General features: G+C 37.3%; 1 protein-coding gene and 1 long non-coding RNA gene across 33 annotated transcripts; both read right to left on the bottom strand.

The window, feature by feature from the left end:
* Positions 1-3543: 3543 nt before the first annotated feature.
* Positions 3544-18411, bottom strand: LOC129872221 (DNA mismatch repair protein MLH3-like). 31 transcript variants are annotated; one of them, XR_008762494.1, is made up of 12 exons: positions 18263-18411; positions 18116-18164; positions 17772-17863; positions 16248-17675; positions 16101-16158; positions 15750-15842; positions 14095-15678; positions 13271-13535; positions 12693-12852; positions 12263-12603; positions 8261-8325; positions 7574-7949 (listed from the first exon to the last, which is right to left on the bottom strand). XR_008762494.1 is itself a non-coding variant. In XM_055947132.1 (9 exons), exons 5-9 carry the CDS (start codon positions 16155-16157, stop codon positions 3567-3569), a joined length of 435 nt encoding a protein of 144 aa, XP_055803107.1. In that variant the 5' UTR covers position 16158; positions 16248-17675; positions 17772-17863; positions 18116-18164; positions 18263-18411; the 3' UTR covers positions 3544-3566. The 31 variants fall into 31 exon arrangements, 1 of the variants encoding a protein (XP_055803107.1); XR_008762496.1 differs by having other exon boundaries at positions 14095-15674; XR_008762500.1 differs by lacking the exon at positions 15750-15842 and adding an exon at positions 11384-11538 and having other exon boundaries at positions 14095-15695.
* On the bottom strand, positions 3965-7121 carry LOC129872225 (uncharacterized). Of its 2 annotated transcripts, none has more exons than XR_008762537.1 (7): positions 7056-7121; positions 6713-6786; positions 6422-6619; positions 5796-5943; positions 4754-5283; positions 4574-4618; positions 3965-4040 (listed from the first exon to the last, which is right to left on the bottom strand). It is a non-coding gene; the product is annotated as an uncharacterized LOC129872225 (long non-coding RNA). The 2 variants fall into 2 exon arrangements; XR_008762538.1 differs by having other exon boundaries at positions 4003-4040; positions 4980-5283.
* Positions 18412-18459: the final 48 nt, after the last annotated feature.

The raw sequence follows: 18459 nt of genomic DNA, 5'->3' as shown, positions 1-18459 counted from the left end.
TCCCACGGATCCAGTCCTCCTATACTGCCCATATCCTCTCTAGAACAAGAATAAAAATTTAGATCAAACTTTGCAGGATTTGGGAACAAGCAGTCCTCTTTTTCTAAATTATTTATGACAGGAACCAAGAGATTATGTACCATGTTTCCAAAATTATATGTGACACCAACTTCATGTTTTAACAGAAGTTTGAATTCCATTTTCAGCGATGTAAGGATTAACATCTTAGAATCTGGATTAACATCTTAGGACCTGGTCTCGCGGAAGGATCTGGTGGCAGAGGATACAGCTTTGGACTAAAGGACAGCAGGCCAGAACCATAATTTTAAGTCTATTTAACGAAGTCTATAAGATGATCGTTTTCATCTAGAATGTCCTTGGTTAATGAAGAGTTTTCTGAATCTCCTGACAAAATATTTGACCTCTGTTATGCCTTACTCTGAGTTTGCACCTGGAGAAGTTCTCAAAATATTTCCTTGCCTCTAGGAGACCTTTGATTTAAGACCTGTTTAACATTATATTTAATAATTTCTAGTATTTATTAAAACAGTCAGAACGTTATAGTGTTAAAGTGTTCAAACGAAGCTAGTTCCTCTAAGATGTGGATTGTATTAGATACAGGTTACACCTACTGGCAGGCAGCCTTAGCCAATACCAGCAACTAGCATTACTGCTCTCCAACAGGCAACAACCCACCTTCTCACCCATCAAAATCCACCCTTTACTTTCAGTGCCCTTCTCTCTTCAGTATCACATCTCTCTCCAGTGGTCGTTCCGGAGAGAACATGCCTCATTTTGGCAATTGGTCAAGAAGACCTCTTCCCAATGATAGTTCTAGCAATGTCATTCCTCTCTCCGACAACCATTCCAAAAGAGTCACGCCTCTTCGCTAAAACTTTCTGACAGAGTCGTGACTCTTTTCAGATGATCTTCTGGTCGTGCCTCTTTCCGAGGAGCGTTCCCACAACATCATGCTACTCAGTTTCTTATGTTTTCACTATAAGCAAACTAAGGTGGTTTCTCCACTTTGTGCTTGACTAATGTCCAATATTAGATCACGCTAGGTGTTAGTATCATGTTAGTCCCTCACTCATTAAATAAGAAATGAGAAATGTATTTCACTCCTACTTATAGATGTTCCGTATATTCTATTATCACCAAGTCTTAAATATATTTCTCTTCTGTTTCTTCAAAGAAGAGAACAACAACAACAACAACATACCCAGTGAAATCCCACAAGTGAGGTCTAGGGAGGGTAGAATGTACGCAGATCTTACCACTATCTCGTGGAGGTAAAGAGGTTGTTCCCGAAAGGCCCTCGGCTCAAGTGCAACAAATAGAGGTACAAAAAAGGAGACAGTAATGGAGAAAAGATATTAACTCTAACATGGAGGAGGTAAGTTGATACCTTTTGAAACAAAGGATACATATAAAAAGGTAACCTTGAAAGCTAATGAGTCTCTAGAATAATGTGAAAGTTCAACAGTGTTAGCATATTTAATAGGTCAAAGCTGTGTTTCCAACCTCCACAGCTGAAGAGTGAAGATCAATCTAAATTTTCTGGTTGGGCTCAAATTTTTTTCTGAAAAACAGAAAATTTTCTTGTGAATCAGATGGCTCAGATTGACCTACAAGTTTCACACTCCTGAGAATATGAGCCACCTCTATACCTGATCCCACTTAAATATCAGGCTCAGTGTCAATGATATGGTTCAATCATATGAGCCACCTCTCTACCCTGATCTATGAAAATTGACATAAATGTTCAGAAAAACCGCAAAATCCATTTAAAGGGAAGCAAAAATGACTGGGTAAGCAAAAACCAGGAGACTAAGTTCAAACTGGAAGAATTGTCAGTTTTGGGAAACAGCAAACACATTGTAATACGAAATACAATCTCCAATCAGCAAAACAAATAAGCATGACACATCCTTGTTAACATTGGCCTGTTTGATTTTGCAACCAAAAGAAGCTAGAAATGTGGTTTTGCATTGTTCTCCCACAACAAAAGGGAGATTATTTTGTTTATACGGGAACAGATGTAACACAAGGACCTTGCCGGTCAGGAGGTCCTTTTTTATACTTTTGAAATCTATACGATTGGTAATAAATAATGATGTTTAGCCAGTTTTAACCTGTTAATTTTACCCATATTGAAGTTTCAAAAAATGATTCGATGTTTTGAATATATTTTACAGAAAACAACCCAAACCGATTCTCACAAAACAAATACTAACATAAACTCAATTCTATAAAATAAATCCAAAGCCTCACATTCGTTTCCAAACCCCAAAACAAATTAAACCATAAATCCCAACAAAAAATATCACCTTAAATTCCACAGCGGTCTTTGAAGGCTCCAAAGTCAATTCATATAAAGATCTAGGACAGTTTAGGTTCAACAAAAACAGTGGATATATCTGAGATCTACTTCGCTCTTCAATGTCAGAAGCACTGTCAAATCTCATAACTATGTTATTAAGAAATTTATGTATTGGTCCTTTGGAAACAAATCTTGAATTGATAACTGCATTACGAAGGTCAAGGAAAACAAAAACACCGTAAAAAACAAGCATCCGATATAGAAAATGTTATACGATTAGTAATAAATAATGATGTTTAGCCAGTTTTAACCTATTTATTTCCCCCACTTTAAAGCTTCAAAAAAGGATTAGGTGTTTTCAAATATATTTTACAGAAAACAACCCAAACCAGTTCTCACAAAACAAGCCCTAACACAAACTCAATTCTAGAAAAATAAATCCAAAAACTCACTCATTTCCCAACCCCAAAACAATTAAATAATAACTGCCAAGAATAAATCTCACCTTAAATTCCACAGAGGTCTTTGAAGGCTCCAAAGTCAAAACATAAAAAGATCTTGGGCAGATTAGAATCAACAAAAACAGTGCATATATATGAGATCTACTTCGCTGCGCCATGTCAGAAGCACTGTCAAAACTTATCACTATGTCATTAAGTAATTCATGATTTGATATCTGCATTACAAGGGTCAAGGAAATAAAAAACACCGTAAAAACCAAGCATCCGATATAGCAAATGCTAACCAAAGATTAGTTTTCCGTTTTCTTTGTTCAGGAGAATATACTGAAATAAGTGAATGCAGAACTATTGAAGGACCTGCAAATAAAACAATGGTTGTTAGGGAAACAACGAGTAGAATAGATAATCCATCACATATCGTATCCATCAATTTGGGCCTGTATACCTTCACAGTGTAAACATCAAGACCTGAGATGTATCCTGAAGGCTTGAATGAACCATCACTTGCATTCAATTTGTTAAGGGAACTCAGACGAATCCCAAACCCACTGGGGAGAAGCACGTCTGCAAAGCAGGTCATCCTCACTGCATGCAAATGAACAAAATCTAAGAAACCAGACAGGAAATATCCTAAAGTTAGCTGGAAAAACAAAGATGGACCTTTCAATATCAACAAAATTGTAGGAGACATTCGGATGCACAAGGGCAATTCTTAGCAGAAACTCTTTCATAGAATGCAAGACCCTCTTTGGGCTTCCAGATTATATATGCAAACCAAAAGATCAATCAGGACAAAGTACAGCTAAAGAAGTATGCAAATCAAAATTATTTATTTGTTTCAATTTTGAATAAACTAGAAGTATTTGGGAGTGTATTTGCTTCCTTTGAACTGGTTCGTTGTAAAATACATAACGAACAATGACTGCAAAGAGAAAATTCCAAGAAATTCCTTATAAGCAAACAGCAGTCAACTCATGTATCAGGTAGGCTTATACAGAATTACCTGTTACACCAACATTTGTCTAAAACCATCAATTCTTTGTTAGTAGTTTTATACCTATCCTAATGGATACAACCAACTAAAACTTAAAAGAACTTTACCTTAAAAACCTTATGATATCCACTTGGCCTCCCGTGAGTTTTAGTAACAATTTCCAACAAAGAAATGTCAGAAGTAGAGCTCAGAGCCTCTCCTTTAAGGCCAAAGCTTGCTGGGAAAGCATGCATATCATCTGAATGGCAGTATTTTGATGTCGCTGATGAAAAGCAAGCAATCGAAACCATAGTTAAAATAGCCAGACGAAAAGAAGCATAACAGAAGATGAAAGTACCTATATGTATGTTCCAACTCAACTTCAGCTAGAATATATAATCAAAATAACTCAACATAAAGTAGTGATCAACAAAAACTATATTTTTGGGACGCGGTACAGGAAAAGAAAGTATCTTATTGCAAATGAAGCACCAGGAATGCAATTTACATGAACATTTTACAATTAAAGTAAAACAAATGTAAGCTTCGATATTTTGTATTGTGTACAGCCATACCAGTTTACCTAATAACAAGTAAAACCATAAAATAATAAATAAAAGATCATCTGTAAAAAGATACTAATGAACACAAATCGTCAAACAGCCTATCAGTTGAGTAATGCATGCAAAATCCTATAGACTACAACAACCATTCCAATTTATGAACATCCTAGTTGTCAGGCAAAAAAAATTATGTCCAGCAGCATCAAGACAATAGAAAAGATGATGTAAGTCCAACATTTTGCAAAAAGATTACCATATATTTCTCCCAGCACCCGTCCATCTCATGAGACACGAGATCCTTCAAAAGAAAGTACAACTTCAGGTGATGAAGTACAACAACAATAACGTCAAATGCCCGATTAATCAGCTCAGAAGGGAATAAAAATTGACATAAATCATCATCGCCTCTTTCAAGCCGTCTGATTATACTCACCCTCATCGCTTCCACCAGCTCCACCGGCAACATTCAATGCTCTGGTGGAAGCATTAAAATAAAGAAAAAAAAGAGTGGAAGGGCATAGAAACCCTTTAACAATATATAACAACAATCCAAGCAAGCTGTTAAAAATATACTCCCTCCAATAAAATTGATAGAAGGATAGTTGGGATTCCTACAGTAATGCAGAAATCATTGGCTGAATACAGAGAGAAGCAATCACCCATTCAATGAAAAATCATCAACTCTCTGTAGCCTCATTCTTTCCCTTTTGAGCTTTTGCTTTGTTCATTTTCCCAACCGTTAGTTTCCCTAAACTGACAGAGAAAGTTAGGTTCAAATCTGTGTTAAGCTCAGGCAAAAAGAGAGTCCAACAACGCCATGGCTGCAAAAATCACCAGAAAATCTGGTGGCATGCCCCGCCAAGATATGGGTCGGATAATCTCAAATACCCGAATAATCAACTCAGAAGGGAATAAAGTTGGCAAAAATCATCATCGCCTCTCAATGCCTATAGCAATAGATACCTGGTGGAAAGTGGGTTAAGTTCAAACATAAGAAGAACAGTCTTATAAATCTCATGGAAAAAAGAAATAGAGTTGTGATATACGAATGGAACATCATACTTAGAGGAGAAAAGGTATATCAATTTTCACATAAAGCATATGCCTTCATCATAAGAAGTAGCAAACAAAGGAACATAAGAATTCATTGACGAGCCTCACCCGTCACTGCCTTAAAGAGTTGTTGAATTTTTCTTAAAGAGAATGCATGCAAGAATTCCAAGAAAATTTGGCAATGTCGAGTTCTTGAATTTTCCTTCTTTCTTTTTACTACTTTCTTTAAAATACTTTTTGAATTTCCTTGATATGTTCCATGAAAATAAATTCTTAAATATGCATTTAAGAATATCGAGTTCAAAAGGCCAACAAGTCCAAAAGGCCAACATGTTCTTGAAGTTTTCTTAAAAAATCAGCATGCAATATCGAGTTCTTGAATTTTCCTTCTTCTTTTAAGAATATTAAGAGTAGTAGAATACCAATAGACAGATCGGCGGGAAAATTGATTTGAGGGTTAGGGTTTTGATTGGACATGGTCACCGGAACAGTTAAGAGCAGCAATGGTGGAGTACTCTAATATGCGCCGGTAGCTTATATGGTTCTTGAATTCGCTTGATTCTGCACATGCTGCAAGAGAATGAAAACTAAAATTTCTTTGATTTCCTTAAAATAGAACCAATGTAACTTCAAAAAACCAACAAGTTCTTCAAAAATTCAGAAACACCAGCGGAAGACTTAAGCAGGGATTAGGGTTTTCATGCAAGGACTACCTACATTAAAGGGAATTTTTGCCTGTAAATACTCATATCCCTGCATTGTTGACAAATATGTTTTTATTCCATAATCTATCCCGCATAAAGCAATACACTTATTTTTTCTTATGCGGATAACTGAGTGCAGCATAGATATGCGGATATTACTTTTTTGTACGCGGCCAACAAATGTTATACAATTTATGCGGAAGTTTATGCTAAGATTTATATTTGCTAATGAGTCTAGCCAATTGATCCATCAGAGAAACAATCGTTCAAGGTAAATGCATTATAAGGAAAGTCATGAGAAACCAAGAATGACCATAATGGACTATGCAAATTCCAAAATAGACCTGATCAATTATAGCAAGTGTTGTGTTCGCCACAATTGGAATAAACTTCATATCAACCTGTTGGAGAACTTTGGCAATCTCCAGCAAGTTTTAGTCTATGGTATCAGGAACCAATGAATCACCAACAAAATGCAAGAAGCCAGAAGTGACATTGAGTACACTATCCCGATTCTAAATATTCTCTGTTCCAGTACCACTCTGCATCTCATATGGAAAAGGTAAAAGTTCATTGTCTTAACAAGACAAAGAAGAAGTCCCAAAAACATCGGAGATATAGCTAAGGTACTCAACTGTAATCTCTGGACGGAAGTCCTTCCATTTTGTCCCAGAATAGAAGAAACTTTGAGTTTTTATTGGTGCAAATTCTGAAAAATTATAAAAAAAAAAGTGTCAGGAGGCATGACAATTTTATTACAAGATCAAAACATAAGCAAAATGAAATTTGAAAGAGACTATGTGGCCTAGGAGACTTAGGAAGAGACATTTTAATCTCTAATGCTTTCATGATTTATAAGAATGCAGTCTAAGATAATCTTGAAAAGTGAGTGAAAGAAATGAAGCTAATTAACTGAAACATGCACTGGGAAAATTCAGCTCTTATTCAGGTCAGGAACAAATGGCAGGAATGATTTACCTTCTTTTGATTCCCCATCACGTGTATTTGTGCACTCCCCTTGAGCTTGTAATTTGTTCTTCCAGATGTTATAAAGCTTCATTTTCACACTTGGCCTGAAGAAAGAAACATCAGCTGAAATATTTGATTGAGATAATATCAGAAAGAGACCTAACATTCCCAAGAAATTTGATAACCTCTCATCAGAGAATACACCATCACCACAACTTGGGATAATAGATTGATTAAATTGATGGTATGACTGATGTGGAAGCTCCAAGCAGATAGCTTCTGCAGAATGATGCAGTCTCCTTGCAGCTCTAGTTTCTGCTCGACGGACAAGAACATTAATTAGATGCACACATTTTCTGTCATCACAGATTATAAACACAAACAAGCACTCAAGGACAAATTACCTGGCATGAGTGGCACATCATGAACTGTCTTAACATTCTTATTTTCTGTTGCCTTTCTTGTAGACTCACTCGTGGTAGAGAACTTCTTCATGCCATGGTAAAATGGAGGAGCAATGACTTCTTCTACTCATCTTCCTTATAAGCTCTTCTATTTTACATCGATTTCCAGTAGCAATCCATTTATGTGAGTCCCCATCCACCCTAGAGTAGAGCATAGCTCGTGGTATCAAATAATTCTTAGATTCTCTTCACCATGATAATGCATGTGTGTCAAATCATCTCCATCATAGTAGAAATCAGAAGGACCTGAACCATCAACATCCCATGGAGGATCAAATCCCCCTACACTGGCCATATCCTCTCTAAAAGAGCATAAAAATTGAGATAAGCTTTGCAGTTCTCTTTTTCCAAATTATTTATGGCAGGGACCAAGACATTAAGTTCCATGTTTCCAAAATTATACGTGACAACAGCTTCATGTTTAGCAGGAAATCATCCTCTGTAGGTAAAACATTAGATGAAACATTATTCTATCTAGGTTTTTCAAAAGTACCTTAAGAGAAAAGAAAGTGATAAAAAACACGATGTCGTAACACTTAAATGCTTTGCACCATCTGATGTATAAGTAACTCTCTCTTCCACTAACCAACCCTACACAATTTCCCCCCCCCCTTTATAGGGAGGCAGGTGGGCGACTACAGCCTATAGGGAAGGGAATGTGGAGTGGACAAAGCCACGTGTACAAATAATATCAAATACAATGAATCCTAAGGGATGTTGCATAAAAATGTCGAGTACAATTGCTCTCACCGACAGAGTCACTTCCAGAGATTCGCGACAGTATCCTCAATAAAGAGAAGGACAGGGCGCCAATCCTACAAGTACCATTAAGAACCAACTAGTCACCACAAGACATTCTTGAAAAACACATCAAAATAGCTTTATCAGATTAACACAATTAGTATCAATGGTGCCAACAAGTGGAGTTAAATGCTGCACATCATTTCTAGCAAGTTGATTTCACATCTAATATAGAACAAAAAATGAACAAGTGACAAGTTTTAATTGACAAACAAGAACCACACCTCCCCCCCCCCCCCCCCTTTTTTTCTTTCTTTTTTGTTGCGATAAGTCAAACCATTCCTCTCTTAACCTACATATGGTATACAAAGTAGAAATTCTGGGCAGGGGATGACCAGCACTTTTACTAAATAACATGACATTTAAGTCAACAGCTCCCTATCCAGTTCATAGCAAAAATGTTTACAGAATCAGACAATGTAATCAGTTGAAACAAAATTCAGTAATCCTAAGTGCAACAGTTCTCAAGTTTGATCTAGTCCTTGGTCTGCAGTCAAAAACTAAGAGGAACCAGACGCAGTCCTTTGGGTTACATGAGCTCCTCCCAGCAAGTAATAATTGAAAAACGATGTTTCCTTTCCTTACAGCCAAGTGGCTTTCCGCTTCTGCATTAAGATTGAAAACGAAAACTTGTCGTAAAAAAAAAAGGCAATCAATTAGAAAAAAGAAATGGAAATAGTGAATCAAGATCTAGATGGATCCCTATCCACGGAGATACCTATCTATATGGAGAGAGATCTATCTATGAATTGGCCTACGAGGGACAACTTCTCTCGATCACTTCACCCTTGCTAGAGAACTTTGAGAAAGACGATGTAGTCGATGTCTTGATCTCCTTGTGAATCTTCCAAGATGTTATGGAATTTTCACAGCTCTTATCCCTTGGTGTCAAAGGGCAAGTTCCTTTCTTGTCTTGCCCAAAAACTTTCTTTATTCTCATTGGAGAAAGACTCTCCCGCGGCAAGGTTTTACACATAGGGCCAGTTGCTTTCTTTATCTCACTTGCCCTTAGTCCGTCTAGTGCCTTTCGGTTGGGGTCCGCCCTGGGGTTAGGTTAGACCGCTTGTTGTTTTTTTTCGTCTATCGAAGGCAGTTAACGTGTCAGCCATTCTTCCCCCATTAGACTTGTCAATCCTTTGCTCTTTTTATAGAACCGTACGTGAGATTTTCACCTCATACGGCTCCTCAGAGGTCACAAATAAATCTACGGGACCTTTCCTATTCTTTATCTTGATATGTTTGTCAGATAGAATCAAAATCTATCCTAAGGTCCCAAATTAGACCAATGGAATTCTGTCTGTTATATTTAAAACTAATAAATAAGTGCTTCTGAATTTATCTCATTTTTGAAGAATTTTAATTTTGCTTTGTTGATTAATAACCTTATCATTAAATAAAATAAAAAATATGCATTGATGATAAATCTACTCGTGCTCTGCTATAAGAACTTGGAGTCCGTATCATGGTGAAGATAAGGTAAGACTGTGATTCTTGCTATAAAAACAGACCGAACGCCTTCAAGTTATTGGCTCATCTAACCCGGCAGCATTCATGAGTCGCTAGTTCAACTGTCCCTCGGAGACAGGGTCGAGAAGTACCATGCATGGTTGCCCCCCGTCTTTTCTTTCTATTAGTCTCACTCAGCAAGCCACCAGCTTCAATAGCACCGATTATGAACCTAGAAAGAGAAGAACACCGTCTACTCATACTGTCACACCGGCAAGGACTTTAACTTTCTAAATAGAAAAGAAGATGTCAAGCCCACCTTTCGCAAGAGTAGAAGCTCGTACTCAACACTTGTATTCTATTCCCCATTATTTCTTTTTTTCACTTTCTAGAAATATCATAAGAGAAGAAAGAAGTTCATGTAGGTCAGATCCTAGCATAGATAAATCCTATCGGCATTTTTGAACCAGGAAACGCTCAGTTTCCATTTCGGTTGTAGGTGTAACCAACCTGCTATTAAGGATATGGCAGAAAGAAATAACAGAAAAAGAGCGTCAGCATAAAGATCTTCATTAGTGCGTAAACCGATTCTATACCACCACTGATAAACACTAGAATAAGCGATATTCACTGGGCCAGGAGCACCCCCTCGCATTACCAATGATTACAATTTCATCAATATATACTAAAACAAAAAGCAAAATAGTTTCCACGTTGACGAGTAAAAAGGGAGTGCCTGGGATTGAAGAAAACCAGCATCCACAGAAGCAAATTTGGCAAACCCATTTCGGGACGCTTGTTTAAGTTCATAAAGAAACTGATTCAGGTGCCAAACGGAGTTCTCCCCCTGTGGAGAATATTCGTGAGGGAGAGACATGTATAGTTCCTTTTTTGGAACATGTTAAGGCTTTATGCTTTAACTCACCTTCACAACTCTAGGTGTCGTCGTGCCTAAGTTATCATTCTTTTTCCACTGTCTGATTGCAGTAGAGGGTCACGTAGGATGGTTAAGCCATGAGCAGGACCGATACTTTGCCTAGCCAACACATCTTCACATTGCCTTCCCTCCAAATATGTCTCAATTCTCACCTCCAATCCCTTCTCATTAGCTCACTGATTCTCAGGATAATATTGAAATGTGGATCCTCAGGCCCAGCCATTGTGCAGCTTCTGTATAGAAACCAGGGAGTCCTTCTCGTCCTGAAGAGCTGATGAGCGTGGGATATAGATTCAAAACAGATATGTGTGTGGTCTTCGTGTACCTCCACCTACAAGACAGGTTGTGCCCACCATCTTTATCTTTGTCTCCTCGTCTTACCGAGGTCCGCCTCTTATTCCACATTCCTATACTAATCTAATTTGGATTAAGATTCCAAAATCTTCACTTTCTCCACTCGTCAAAAAAATATTTGTCACTTCCTCAAAGCCTATTCTAGCTTTTCCTTCATCCCCCTCATTCTAATTAATGATTTCTAGTATTTATTAAAACTGTTAGGACATTAGAGTAGTGTTAAATGTTCAAATGAAGTTACTTCCTCTAAGATCCAAGTCATTAATATATTTCTCTCATTTATTACTTCAAAGAAGAGAAAAGATACCCAGTAAACGAAGGGGGTAAGTTGATACCTTATGAAAACAAAGGATACATAAAAAAAGTATACTCGAAAGCTCTTGAGTCTCTAGAATGATGCCATAGATCAACAGTGTTAGCATATTTAATAGGTCAAAGCTCCGTTTCCAACCTCCACAGCTGAAGAATGAATTAGACGGCCCAGATTGACCTACAATTTAAAACTCCTGAGAATATGAGCCACCCCTCTACCCTGATCCCACTCAAAAATCAATATACAGCTGGATGTCACCATCTCCTAAAGACATCAAGGATCCACTAAGATTGATGTAGCAAAATATCTAGATTTATGAAAATTGACGTAAATTATGAGACAAAATCGCAAAATCCATTTGAAGGGGCTTGCAGAAATGATTGGGTAAGCAAAAATCAGGAGACTAAGTTCAAACTGGAAAAATTGTCAGCCTTAGAAGCAGCAAACACATTATAATAAAGAAATACAACAATCCAATCAGTAAAACAAATATGTATGACATGTCCTTGTTAACACTGGCCTGTTTGGTTTTGCAACCTAAAGAAGCTAGAAACGTGGTTTTGTATTGTTCTCCCATAAAAAATGGGAGATTATTTTGTTCTACGGGAACAGCTGTGACTCAAGGGCCTTGCCTGTCAGGGGTTCCTTTTTAGTACTTTGAAATCCTATACTATTAGTAATAAATAATGATGTTTAGCCAGTTTTAACATATTTACTTAACCCACTTTAGAGTTTCAAAAAGGATTAGGTGTTTTCAAATATATTTTACAGAAAACAACCCAAACCAGTTCTCACAAAACAAGCCCTAACACAAACTCAATTCAACAAAAATAAATATAAAAACTCACTCATTTCCCAACCCCAAAACAATTAAATAATAAATGCCAACAATAAATCTCACCTTAAGTTCCACAGAGGTCTTTGAAGGCTCCAAAGTCAAATCATATAAAGATCTTGGGCAGTTTAGGTTCAACAAAAACAGTGGATATTTATGAGATCTACTTCGCTTCTCAATGTCCGAAGCACTATCAAAATCATAGCTATGTTATTAAGAAAGTCATGTATGAATTGGTCCCTTTTGGAAAGAAATCTTGAATTGATATCTGCATTACAAGGGTCAAGGAAAAAAAAACCATAAAAACCAAGCATCCGATATAGTAAATGCTAATCAAAGATTAGTTTTCCGTTTTCTTTGGTTAGGAAAATATACTAAAATAAGTGGACACAGAACTATTGAAGGACCTGCAAATAAAAACAGTGGTTGTTAGTGAAACAAAGAGTAGAATAGATAACCTATCACATCTCTTATCCATCAATTTGGGCCTGTATACCTTCACTGTGTAAACATCAGGACCTGAGATGTATCCTGAGAGCTTGAATGAGCCATCGCTTGCATTCAAATTGTTAAGGGAACTCAGACGAATCCAAAACCAACTGGAGAATAGCGGCAACAGAGAAGGAGAAGAACGTGTTCAAAGCAGGTCATCCTAACTGCATGCAAATGAACAAAATCTAAGAAACCAGACAGGAAATATCCTTAAGTTAGCTGGAATAACAAAAATGGACCTTTCAAAATCAACAAAATAGTAGGAGACATTCGGATGCACAAGGGCTATTCTTAGCAGAGACTCTATCATAGAATGCAAGACCCTCTTTGGGCTTCCAGATTATATATGAAACCAAAAGATCAATCAGGACAGAGTACAGCTTAAGAAGTATGTAAATAAAAGTTACTTATTTGTTTCAATTTTGAGAAAACTAGAAGTACTTGGGAGTGTATTTGCTTTCTTCGAACTAGTTGGTTGTAAAATACATCACAAACAATGACTGCAAAGAGAAAATTCCAAGAAATTTCCTTATAAGCAAACAGCAGTCAACTCATGTATTAGGTAGGCTTATACAGAATTACCTGTTATACCAACATTTTGTCTACAATCATCAATTCCAAGGTACAACCACTTGCCGTCCTATAAACAATGTCAAGAACAAAGAACATATCCTAATGGATACAACCAACTAATACTCAAAAGAACTTTACCTTAAAAACCTTACAATATCCACTTGGCCTCCTGTGAGTTTTAGTAACAATTTCCAACAAAGAAATGTCAAAAATAGAGCTCAGAGCCTCTCCTTTAAAGCCAAAGCTTGCTGGGAAAGCATGTATTTTGATGGCACTGGTGTAAAGCAAGCATTCGAAACCATAGTTAAAATGGCCAGACGAAAAGGAAGCATAACGAAGATGAAAGAAACAAGACATGTCATCCAAAGCTGGGCTTTAAGTACCTAAGCCAACTCAACTTCAGCTAGAATATATAATCAAAATAACTCAACATAGAGAGTGATCAACAAAAAATATATTTTTGGGACGCGGTACAGGAAAAGAAAGTATCTTATTGAAAATAAAGCACCAGGAATGCAATGTACATGAACATTTTACAATAAAAGCAAGACAAATGTAAGCATCGATATTTTGTAGTGTGTACAGCCATACCAGTTTACCTAATAACAAGTAAAACCACAAAATAATAAATAAAAGATCATCTGTAAAAGGATGCTAATGAACACAAATCATCAAACAGCCTATCAGTTGAGTAATGCATACAATCCTATAGACTACAACTACCATTCAAAGTTATGAACATCCTAGTTATCAAGCAAAATAAACTATGTACAGTAACATCAAGATGATAATAGAAAAGATGATGTCAGTCCAACATTTTGCAAAAAGATTACCATATCTTTTTCCCGGCACAGTCCATCTTGTGAGACACGAGATCCTTCAAAAGAAAGTACAACTTCAGGTGATGAAGTACAACAACAACAACATACCCAGTAAAATCCAACAAGTGAGGTCTGGGGAGGGTAGAAAGTACGCAGACCTTACCACTACCTCATGAAGGCACAAAAATTATTTCCGAAAGCCCCTCGGCTCAAGTGCAACAAATCAGGTACAAAAACGAAGGAGACAGTAATAGAGAAATCATTGGTTAATTCGGTGAGAGGAAACCACCCTTGGAACAAAAACCCTCAGATCCCTGTACCTCATTCTTTCCCTTCTGAGCTTTTGCTTTATTCATTTCCCAGAACTTTGGTTCATATAGTACCCTGAAGATGTTAGAATACTCCGTCCATTAAAATTGACAAAAGGGTTATAGGGTTTCTTACAGTAATGGAGTCCAGTAAATCGAGGCTCAGATCTGTGCTTAAGCTCAGGCAAAAAATGAGTCTAACCACGCCATGGCTGCAAAAACCACCAGAAAATCTGGTGGCATGCCCCGCCAAGATACGGGTCGGAAAACGTCAAATGCCCAATTAATCAGCTCAAAAGGGAATAAAATTGACATAAATCATCATCGCCTCTTTCAAGACGTCTGATTATACTCACCCTCATCGCTTCCACCGGCAACATTCAATGCTCTAGCGGAAGCATTAAAAAAAAAGAAAAAAAAGAGTGGAAGGGCATAGAAACCCTTTGACAATATACAACAACAATCTAAGCAAGCTGTTAATAATATACTCCCTCCAATAATATATTTTGTATTGACGAGTTTCTTTTCCGCGTGTATTAACTAGTTCGAAAAACTATAAAAGTTACACCACCTGAGCATTTTAGAACTCCCCACCATCAATTACGGAAGCCCGCTTATCATATACAGCGCATGTTAGAGTACGCCACCGGTGACGATGTCAGATGAAATCATTGGCTGAATACAGAGAGAAGCAATCATCCATTCAATGAAAAATCATCAACTCTCTGTAGCCTCATTCTTTCACTTTTGACCTTTTGCTTTGTTCATTTTCCCAACCGTTAGTTTCCCTAAACTGACAGAGAAAGTTAGGCTCAGATCTGTGTTAAGCTCAGGCAAAAAGAGAGTCCAACATCACCATGGCTGCAAAAATCACCAGAAAATCTGGTGGCATGCCCCACAAGACACGAGTCGGAGAACCTCAAATGCCCGAATAACCAGCTCAGAAGGGAATAAAATTGGCAAAAATCATCATCGCCTCTTTAAAGCCACCGATTATACTCACCAACACCGCTTTCAGCTCCCCAAAGCTCCCCCGGAAACATCCAATGCTCCAGCAGAAGCATCAAAGAGCTTATCACAGATGACTTATCACATCTCTTTATCCATCAATTTGGGCAAGTATACCTTCACTGTGTAAACATCAGGACCTGAGATGTATCCTTAAAGCTTGAATGCACCAACGCTTGCATTCAATTTATTAAGGGAACTCAGATGAATCCCAAACCCACTGGACAACAGCGGCAAGGAGAAGGAAAAGCACGTGTGCAAAGCAGGTCATCCTCACTGCCTGCAACTGAACAAAATCTAAGAAACCAGACGGGAAATATCCTTCAGTTAGCAAGTGTATCAAAGACGGACCTTTCAATATAAACAGTTTTGAAGGAGACACTGGGATGCGCAAGGGAGATTCTTAGCAGAGACTCTTTCGGAGAATACAAAATACTCTTTGGACTTCAAAGATTATATATGCAAACCAAAAGAACAATCAGATCAGAGCACAGATTTAGAAGTAAAGTATGTAAATCAATATTTTTTACTTGTTTGATTATCAGAAAACTAAAAGTGCTTGGAATGCATTTGCTTCCTTCGAAAAAGGTTGGTTGTAAAATACATCACGAAAAAATGACTACAAAAAGAAAAATCCCAACTAATTTCCTTATTAGCAAACAGCAGTCAACTGATGTATCAGGTAGGCTTATACAGAATTACCTGTTGTACCAACATCTTCTCTACCGTCATCAATTCCAAGGTACAAACACTTGTCATCCTGTAAACGGTGGCAAGAACAAAGACCAGGTTAGTAGTTTTATACCTATCCTAATGGATACTACCAACTAAAACTCAAAAGAACTTTACCTTCAAAACCTTACGATATCCATTTGGCCTTCCATGAGTTTGAATTTCCAAAAAGAAACGTCAGAAATAGAGCTCAGAGCCTCTCCTTTAAAGCCAAAGCTTGCTAGGAAAGCATGCACATCAGTTATCGGGTATAAAAGATCAACTTCCCATTATCTTGATATTCTTCCTTCTACTAAAAAGAAGAAGGAAAATTCAAGAACTCGATATTGCATGTTGATTTTTTAAGAAAAGTTCTTAAGAACTTGTAGGTATTCTGTTGCTCTTCCCATTAAAAAAAGGGCAGCCCGGTGCACTTAAGCTCCCGCTATGCGCAGGGTCCGGGGAAGGGCTCTTCCCATTATCTTGATATTTTTCCATCCATGAAACTCGATATTGCATGTTGATTTTTTAAGAAAAGTTCTTAAGAACTTGTAGGTATTTTGCTGCTCTTCCCATTATCTTGATATTTTTCCATCCATGAAAATTCAAGAACTGTTGGCTTTTTGAAGTTACATTAGTATTCTCAAATGCATATTTTAAAATAAGTAAGTTATGTTGTCATCCTCGCAGTGTATGTTAAGGATATTCAAGAATTTGTTTTCCCCAACTTCATACGCTACCGGCGCATCTTAGATTACTCCACCTGATTAACTGTCCCATTGACAATGTCCGATCAAAACCCTAAATCAATTTTCCAGCCATTAGTTTCCCTAAACTGAAAGAGAAAGTTAGGCTCAGATCTGTGTTAAGCTCAGGCAAAAAGAGAGTCCAACAATCCCATGACTGCAAAAATCACCAGAAAATCTGGTGGCATGCCCCGCCAAGATACTGGTCGGATAACCTCAAATGCCCGAATAATCAGCTCAGAAGGGAATAAAATTGGCACAAATCATCATCGCCTCTTTAAAGCCATAGAGGTCTTTGAAGGCTCCAAAGTCAATTCATATAAAAATCTAGGACAGTTTAGGTTCAACAAATAATAGTGGATATATCTGAGATCTACTTCGCTTCTCAATGTCAGAAGCACTGTCAAAACTCATAGCTATGTTATTAAGAAATTTATGTATTGGTCCTTTGGAAACAAATCTTGAATTGATATCTGCACCATACAAAACAGGCATCAAATGTTAACCAAAGTTTAGTTTTCCGTTTTTCTTTGGAGAGGAAAATATACTGAAATAAGTGGATACAGAAATATTGAAGGACCTACAAATTAAACAGTGGTTGTTAGGGAAACAAAGACCTTATAGATAACCTATCACATCTCTTATCCATCAATTTAGGCTTGTATACCTTCACCGTGTAAACATCAGGACCTGAGATAGGACCTGAGATGTATCCTGAAGGCTTGAATGAACCCATCGCTTGCATTCAATTTGTTTAGGGAACTCAGATGAATCCCAAACCCACTGGACCATAGCGGCAACAGAGAAGGAGAAGCACGTCCTGCAAAACAGGTCATCCTCACTACATGCAAATGAATAAAATCTAAGAAACCAGACAGGAAATATACTTAAGTTAGCTGGAATAACAAAGATGGACCTTTCAATATCAACAAAATTGTAGGAGACATTCGGATGCACAGGGGTGATCTTAGCAGGGACTCTTTCATAGAATGCAAGACCCTCTTTGGGCTTCCAAATTATATATGCAAACCAAAAGATCAATCAGGACAGAGTACAGCTTAAGAAGTATGTAAATCAAAATTATTTATTTGTTTCAATTTTGAGAAAACTAGAAGTATTTGGGAGTGTATTATCTTCCTTCGACCTGATTGGTTGTAAAATACATAATGAACAAATGACTGCAAAGAGAAAATTCCAACAAATTTCCTTATAAGCAAACAGCAGCCAACTCATGTATCAGGTAGGCTTATACAGAATTACCTGTTATACCAACATTTTGTCTACAAACATCAATTCCAAGGTACAAACACTTGCCATCCCATAAACAATGGCAAGAAAAAAGACCAAGTTAGTAATTTTATACCTATCTTAATGGATACAACCAACCAAAACTCAAAAGAACTTTACCTTAAAAACCTTACGATATCCACTTGGCCTCTCGTGAGTTTTAGTAACAACTTCCAACAAAGAAACGTCAGAAATAGAGCTCAGAGCCTCTCCTTTAAGGCCAAAGCTTGCTGGGCAAGCATGCATATCATCTGAATGGCAGTATTTTGCTGTCGTTGATGTAAAGCAAGCATTCAAAACCATAGTTAAAATGGATA

The sequence above is a fragment of the Solanum dulcamara genome, chromosome 11 (assembly GCF_947179165.1).
Source record: "Solanum dulcamara chromosome 11, daSolDulc1.2, whole genome shotgun sequence".
NCBI classification, from domain to species: Eukaryota; Viridiplantae; Streptophyta; class Magnoliopsida; order Solanales; family Solanaceae; genus Solanum; species Solanum dulcamara.
This window is presented reverse-complemented; position numbering and strand designations above follow the sequence as displayed.